We start from the raw sequence: 8,544 nt of genomic DNA, 5'->3' as shown, positions 1-8,544 counted from the left end.
TGGCTAATGGCCATCATAGAAAACAGTGTAAGGAAAATGAAAAGTATTACCCTAAAAATGGATAAGTGCATAATGATTGGCTGCAGTACAAATGCCACCACAGAAAGGATCCAATAGGCAACAGTCATCATTGCATAACTTGACTGGACTATTTGAATATTCATTCTGATGATACAAAATATGGAAGCTATATTTCATGAAAAAGTTACAGTACCTAGAGTGGTAATATTTAATATATGTAAGTTCATTAATAAAGCAGCAAAATTGTTTTTTAAAGTTTTTTCCGTTAACACCTACACATGTTACCTTGATCATAATACCATTTTACAAGTAATGTAATATGATTTCTCCACATTAGAAACAAAGGAGTGTATTGAATCTTCCCCAAATACTCTGATACCATGTGCAATGTTACCTTTTTACATGTAATATGATGCCTCCACATTAGAAACAAAGCAGCGCATTGAATCTTCCCCAAACATCCTGATATTATTCATATACACGATATTACCCTTAATCTGAGCTGCAGTAATCTCCATTCTGTGCTCAGATTTGTTAATGAACAACTAAAGTGCTTAATCACTTTAATAAAAATCTTTATTTATGAAAATAATTTCATTTGGAAATCTAAATTGGATCATTTTTTGTACTTAAAAGCCCATCCTGCCCCAGCAACATAGCACCAGGAACAGAGGCCTCATTTGCATATAATTACTCCTTAGATTTCATGTTTAATGCATCAAAGTCAGACCCAAATATACACAGCCAAGTCCCACAGACTACTATATGATTTACCTTGACCTCTTCATATACTTATTATACTGACAGCATATCACCCCAATCCAACATATTCCACATCGATCCAATTCATTCTAAGAGTCCCTCTTTCCTTCCTGAATGTTCAGGCCATCCCTCCATCTTATATCATAGCCCCTCACCCTCCACTTTTGACACATTGATCCTCTTACTTATCGTTCTTCATTTATCCCTTCCATATGTCATAACCACTTCAACTTCAGCATAACCTGGTCAGCACAGAGATCAAGCTGCACATAGTACTACATCTGTCTGCCACTTGTCAAAATCTTATGATCACTTAACCTCACACCACATAACATCCTCTGTCAATCCATGTCTAATATATATATACAACCTCTTCTTTTTTTTGTGTTCAGACAGAAGACACAGTTGCAGGGGTGATGACATAATGTCAAACATACAGTATGTGTTTTGTTGCATAAAAACGAAGATTTTGAGGTTTAAAGTCTATCTGTACACTGCCAGATTATTTCCTTATTCTAACTAAATTGTGCCCTTTGTACAATTTCTTCCATTATGTTCTGCCTTCCTCCTACCTATACTGACATATCACCAAAATTATTATCCACTTTTCCTTCAACTCAGGTTCACATCATCATATACTTTCTCAGACATCTAAATTTCATAACAAAAATTCACGAAATATGTATATTATATGAACCTAGTGAACCACTTGTGTACAGGAATGAGACAGGACTACAGAATAAAAGATCAAAATCTGTACTTAAATATTAATGGGACATCAACACAGTAGACCAGAAAGACTACAATATTCAATGTGGGTCTGGAAAGGGTAGTAAAAATAAACAAACAAAATGTCTATGAAGCTAGTAAACAAATGTTAAAATCTAATAGGCTAAAACATACTGGGGAAATCTCTTCATTTACTAAGTTTTTGAAATATCTTAATCATGCACATTACAAAACTTATGAAAGGATATTAAGAGATATTCAACGTATTACATTTTATTCACAGTTTAGATTGTGCAAAACAATCTTTACCTTTTTGTTTGAATAAAAAACAAGATATTCCTCAACATGAGAGATTTATTTTCGCAATTTGTCATGAGTAAGATGTGAAGACTTTGACTTCTATCTCAACAATCAATCCTACAACTAGATTATTCACCAAATGTAAATAAAATTAAATTTACACAAAAGATAAAAAAAAAGTTGGCTGTTGTCTAAGAAAGAATCATATAAAAACAGATGTAAAGTTTCCTGTGCTTGCCACCAGACAGCATTAACATCAACCAATTTAAGCCTCCCTGCCAAAGCAGCTCTTAGATTCAACACAGATGTAACAAAGTAAACATAAGAGGCACAGAGGAATAGCGTACGTCCATGCAGTTCACTCGTGTACTGATAAAGATGTCTTCTTGCAGTCAAAAAAAATTTCTGGACTTGAGATTAAACTATCGTGTAGTTTTAGAGTATCACAGCAAGTCTGAAAAGTAGTAGGCTGCACATAGAAACAGCCTGGGATGTAGGGGTGGGCATGACTAAATGACTTTGTAGACAACTGCAGTTATAAGTACTCTCGTAAGTTATGATTGCAAACACAGAAATGTAATGCAACTGATTACTGCTATAATTACACAACTGATTAACGTACGATTACATGATTTTAACAAATTACCCTACGATCAGTTTCATAAAAATGACTGAAAACAAAAGTCTTATCTTTGCATAATATAAATTTTTCCTTAATAATGATGGCTTCATCTGGGCTGCTGTAAGCTTGCTTATGGATCATGAAAACATTAAGCCACTAACAGAAAATATGGTACTGTATGATGTCATCATGGTAGAAAACTCTTGGCAGCTTTAAATAAGCAATCAACAATAGCCAATGAAGCTAGCACAGAAAGGTCTACCACATTTCATATTTCATTACTGTATCAGCTAAAAATGAAATCATTCCTTCCTCAATATCCATTCATGTAATACCATAACTTAAAAAAATCATAAACTGAAATTATCAAGATTTCATAAATTTCCTGTGCAAAACTAATAAACATCATAATTACGAGTAATCATAGAATGATACCATTACTAATTAAAAAGCTTGTGTACACTAATACCTCACTTTATGTGGGGCTTTTGTTTTGAGAAAACCTCAAAGAGAGAAAAATTGCATATTGTGAACCTATAAAGATAAAGAAAAACAAAGTTTTGGTGCACTGTTTAGCAAACACACTCACAAACTAAGAAATTTTGACTGGATAAGAAAAGGGGCTAGTAGCAGTTAGTTCCTTGTAGAACACCGAAATGGCATAGAGTGATCCCACATGAAACAAGGAATGGAGGTAGGAAGCACTACCATCCTGAGCTGGGGAGTCTCAGCTGAAGTGGTACTGTTAAGATTATTGATTTTCCTTTCTGTCTGATTAGATCTGGGGGCTAGGCTTAACATCTTTTCATAACACACACCAAACAACTGGGGCTAGGCTTAACATCTTTTCATAACACACACCAAACAACTAAGTTATACATATAACTGATATAACCTTAAGACTTAGAGCCTTGAAGTTGTAGGAGCCATGTAAAAGAGGTCCTGAGATTGTATAAATACCAAGTACAAAAACATTACCATAATGTTAGCTCAAAAACATCAGGTTCTAACTAACTGGAAAGCAGGAAAGTCTGAAATGGTAGGATGATGCCATTCAGTTACACATTTCTACATTACAGCTGTAATTTGCTTACGTAATTCATAAACAGCCAGCAAAAGTAAGTAATCAGGAAGGTAATTTTAGGTTATTTCATTTTTGTAGTTAATTCTAAAGGACTGATTGCCCATGTACATGACTCGGATCAATGCTGAAGCCCTCACAGCTCAACTAATGTCAAGTGCAGATACGAAGAAATAAAATACAAAACAGTTTGCAAAATTTAATACAGTTTTAAATGTCCAGTTATTTGGTCAACTAGTTCAACTGAGCCTGGTCCAACACCAAGCACTGTGCGTGACCCAGGAGCAATCTGCGTACGACCAGCATCCTGAATGATACTCACAGTCAAACCAGCATCCCTGGCTAATGCAGCCAAATCCAGCAATGAGGCCTCATCTTCTATTTTCAGCACCACCTATATGAAATGAAGATAAATTACTAATCCAAAAATTTTCACTCACAGGGATTATTTCGATAAACATTAAAGGTACAGAGACAGTGATGGTCCAAGTGTGAAACCTATAAGACCCCAAATATTGTTTGGTACTTCTTTTCACCTCAAAGGCATCACCTTATGACAACAGAGAACAGCATGAAGAATGCTAAATTCTGGAATTTCACTCAAGTAAAATTAATTTTTAGAATATATATAAGTGCATGTCACACTATGTGTGCACTATGAGTTGGATCTCCATGTGCAACATTCTTAGCAGTAACTTTACTAACCATTTACATCACAGAGGATATCACTGCATATGCTTATAGAAAGCAATTAGTGCAATTAGGAATTCTAAACAACTAAAAAAAAAAGTGAAAAACTTAGCTCAATTCTATGTACACACATTGAATACATTTTTCATTTCTACCATAAAGTAACAGCATACTTAAAATTGCTGTCATTTCTTAATCATCAAGTAAAAATCCCCTTTTTCATTATACCAAACTGAAAATTATTATGCTGTTATTTGCTACAAATTATACTGATTAATTTTTTTCTTAGTAGATGCTACTCACACAAATGTAACACAATCCATCAAGAAGTTTCTTGAATGGGAAAACCTACTCTACATAAATTTGAGTTTAACAATCTTACTCATATGTACTAGTAATGCATGTAAGATCAGAAGCATTTTACTTTCAAAAGAATTGCCAAAATGTGATCATCTCACGAAAACAATCATTATATTTCCCCTTTTCACTTAAATGTACAAGAAAATTCTGAGATGTGTAATTTTCATTGAAATATCTACTAGTACAGCAAAAGTATAAAACTGTGTGTATGTTTCTTATATATGAGACCTATGCAACAAATTTCAAAGTTACTGCATGTCAAAAGACCTTTCCAGTACTACTTTAAAAAGTCTAGAATAGAAGATCCTATCTCAAACTCAATTATCAATCTAGTGCATAATTTCATTTGTAATCTTAAAAATGGACCTCAAAAGGAAAGCACATGTAAGACTAAGTGCCTTACCTTTGGCTGGCCATTCCTCTCCCAAGCTCTTAGCAATCTAGAATTTTTCTTTTGTGTCTGCTTGTATGCTTTTAGGGTTGCATGTGAACACTGCAAAAAAAAATTAACATTTCAATGTCGATATGTGATTTCTTATATCTTTGTTCATAACAACAGGCATTCTTGTACACAGACAAATTTTATGCCCCTCACCTGCCATTTAATAAACCACTACGAAACAAAGTCTTACAATTATGGTAATCTACCAAAACAATAAAAGTCTCTTGGATTCACAACAATAATATAATTCATCACAATGATATCTCTATGTTTTGAACACTGAAAAAACATTTATCTGCCACAGGCAGAGCCATACAAGATGACAGAACACTTGCTTGTTGGGAGTTAAAATGTTTTATCCCCAAAATGAGTTGCTTCCAAGAGGATTCTCCCCTATCAATTATCATCATTTATAAAGTCAGAAGATACTAGTTCACAGGCCAATATATAATCATAAAGTAGCCCACACAAGCCTGTGACATCACAGCATGGGGACGAGATGTCACCATACAATCATCCACCTACACTCTTTGACCACTGGTGACTGAGCCTTGTTCATATTACTGTCCAGAAAAGAAAATAAGGAAAAATAGGATGGGAAAACAAAAATGGATACACATAAAGCTCTACCTACAGCAGAGATATAGTATTCCATTCATCTAAGCTTCTGTTTCTCATTTCTGGACTGAGCATTATGCATAACTGTGGGCATTCTCGGACAAAAGCAGACTGAGAAAAACTAAAGATGTAACTTCTCCTTAATGAAAACTGACCCCCGTTCTGAAACACCCCTTGCTAATTGTAAAATACTTTGAACCACACTAGAAAGCTATTTTGAATCTAAATAAAGAAACCACCAAGCAAAGGTGTTGGCTTAATACCAAAGACCACTCTTACTAAACTCAACAAATAGAAGATTCCTTAAGAGAGCCAAAGTAAAAGCCACTACTCTCACATGATGGGTTCTAGCAGATACCACAGGTTATGAAATAAGAAACAATTTTTCTGAATAGTACTGTAATTAGTTTCAATTTTTTGTATGGTCATTGAGTCCCATGAATAAGCATCTGCTACATTCGTATATTTTACAACTAACCAAAGGGAATGAATCATCACTGATGCACTTCAATTTGACACAAAACTGTTGTTTAAACCCACCATCAAGAGTTCTCTCTAAACCACTCAAGGCTTTGTCTTTAAGTGAAAAATCTTTTAGCCCTTTGCTTAAAACATACATGTATATATCAACTTACCCAGAACTGAACAGTGACACCGGGTACTATGCTGGCAAATTTTTCGTAAGAAATATGAAGCTATCAACTGATATCCAACATGCATTTTGCAATACTGCACTGAAATGAGCACCATCCCTTAGCTTTTATCCTCACACAATATAGCCTCCATTCATCAAAATAAGAGAATGCCTTTACACCTAATCTGATAATGATGGGAAAGAGTACAATCTTATGCATAAAATGAAGCATACACTTATATTTTGAAGATCTCTTAATGAAATGATATAGCTACTTGCCTGAGAATCAACAAATGATGAATTAGCTAGTCCTAAAGATGCTTCATTTTACTTACCTGAGCTGCAACTTTGCCCTTCCCCATTTTGAGGTCAGAACGAACAACAAGGACTAGCTTCAATTCTCCAGATCCCTCGGCCAGAAATCCATCCTTTGAATAGAAACACAATCAAGTAACGTCCTCAAACAAAATGAAGTAGGTATATAAAGGACAAGAAATCATAAGTCACTTTACAAAGAATTAAGAATGATAATGCCGCACTTTCTAATCCATTTTGTTCAAGAATAATATATAATGTTTTGCCAAATCTCTAGAGTAAGTTACATTCCCCATTGAAACACTCAAAAATATACTCCCTCTGTGCACACATCTTAAAATTAATCTTCCTCAATATCAATTCCTAATCATTTCACTTAATCACGCTCTAAGCTACAATCTTAAGATATAAACCTACAATAACCAAACTTTCCCCCATTTCAAACCAAATCTCATTTCCTGACTCCACAAAACTACAATCCATTCCATGTCTCAATTCTACTGTTAAAAGCATAAATTTTACTAGCACACAAGCGTGGGTGCACTACAATTATGGCTTAGAACAATGGGAAGGTATTTTCCCTCTTCATCACCAAGTAAATGGTGACATTGCAGCCCTATGCCATAAGACTGCCAGTTTCTTGGGAACACAAGAGACAATTGTAAGAGCCTATTACTACTACAGTAACTGACCCAATGAACAAGTTTTCAGTAAATCTGACACTGCAACAAGATGCATTATGATATTTTGATCCTCTAACTTTCAATTTCAAGTGTGGGTGTTAGCTAATCAGTCCACTTGTGATATAAGATTCATGGGCCGACTGGGTCTCCTACAGCATTTGAAGTCTTTATCTAATTGATTCTATTACCTCATCCCATCCGTCATCATCCTCATCATCGTCGTTCTGGTCGTACGAGCCACCACCCGGTGATTCGGCGTCGTTGAATATCGATCCTCGGGCGAAAAATCCTATGCACATGCCTAGGCCCATGCCAATCATAACACCTGGCTGAGCTAGTAGGTCGGAAAGTATCGGTATCATTGTGTCAAATTGGGTAGAGAGTACTTCTTCCTTCCCTCCCGTATTTTGATGATGTATTTTCTACATCCGTTGCTACGTATGGTTTGTGCTTGTGGTTGAAAATGATGCAGGTTGAGGGGACGTAGAACACGGATGGGGTGTATCTGACGGAAGAAGTTCAGGTATTACAACATCGACTCGAGACTTCCTCTTCTTCTCCCATGTTTATTGCGTTATTTGCCTTTATTATATATATATATATGCTACCTGTTACTATATAAATTCTTCACTATTGGTTCTTTCGTTGTCGAATTTCCATGAGGCAGCCACTATTTGTTGAGAGCTGGGTCGTCCAGGTGAAAGATTGTTATTGTTCACGGTGAAATAAGACACCCGGTTATTTTGACACAATTTGATAAGCCTTCAGTTAAACTATATAGTGATTTCAGTAAGAGATCTTATTTAGATGAATTTGATACAATATATGAGCGTTCATGCAGATCTTATTGCAGAAGGTAGACTCAAATTAGTAGCGGTAAAATTGCTCTACTTAAATTAAGGAATATAAGACTGCTAATGCGGTCTTATCATTTTATCATCAGAATTATCCTTATCAATATATGGATTTGATCCTGAACATAACAATGAAATTCAAGGAAAAGTTCAACAATCCAACTCTAAATTCAAAAGTTTACCTTCCATTGAACCTCTTTGGAAACAGAGTTTAGATTTGATAACATTAAATCAAATCAGTGTTTATATCAGAAAACGCTAAAGGTTTTTATAAACTTCATTAATCATGAGTGATAGGTTCTCTGTACTGATAAAGAGATGCTGGCCCAAATGACAACATGGAACTTTATGTAGCGAGAGTATTATCCTTGCGATCAATCCAGGTAGCGACCATCCTCAATAAGCAGCGTTTAATCTAACATGACTACATCGA

At 35.1% G+C, this 8,544-nt stretch overlaps 1 protein-coding gene across 3 annotated transcripts; it reads right to left on the bottom strand.

The window, feature by feature from the left end:
- Positions 1 to 1,156: 1,156 nt before the first annotated feature.
- On the bottom strand, positions 1,157 to 8,424 carry LOC139754072 (peptidyl-tRNA hydrolase 2, mitochondrial-like). 3 transcript variants are annotated; one of them, XM_071671115.1, is made up of 5 exons: positions 7,446 to 8,088; positions 6,595 to 6,687; positions 4,969 to 5,058; positions 3,838 to 3,909; positions 1,157 to 2,266 (listed from the first exon to the last, which is right to left on the bottom strand). In XM_071671115.1, exons 1-5 carry the CDS (start codon positions 7,617 to 7,619, stop codon positions 2,171 to 2,173), a joined length of 525 nt encoding a protein of 174 aa, XP_071527216.1. In that variant the 5' UTR covers positions 7,620 to 8,088; the 3' UTR covers positions 1,157 to 2,170. The 3 variants fall into 3 exon arrangements, with proteins under 3 accessions (XP_071527216.1, XP_071527215.1, XP_071527214.1); XM_071671114.1 differs by lacking the exon at positions 1,157 to 2,266 and adding an exon at positions 8,294 to 8,424 and having other exon boundaries at positions 3,704 to 3,909; positions 7,446 to 7,762; XM_071671113.1 differs by lacking the exon at positions 1,157 to 2,266 and having other exon boundaries at positions 3,704 to 3,909; positions 7,446 to 7,762; positions 7,866 to 8,046.
- Between the last annotated feature and the right edge of the window lie 120 nt (positions 8,425 to 8,544).

This window comes from Panulirus ornatus, chromosome 16 (assembly GCF_036320965.1).
Source record: "Panulirus ornatus isolate Po-2019 chromosome 16, ASM3632096v1, whole genome shotgun sequence".
In the NCBI taxonomy this organism is placed as follows: domain Eukaryota; kingdom Metazoa; phylum Arthropoda; class Malacostraca; order Decapoda; family Palinuridae; genus Panulirus; species Panulirus ornatus.
Note: the sequence above shows the minus strand (reverse complement) of the source record. Positions and strands in the feature narration are given on the sequence as shown.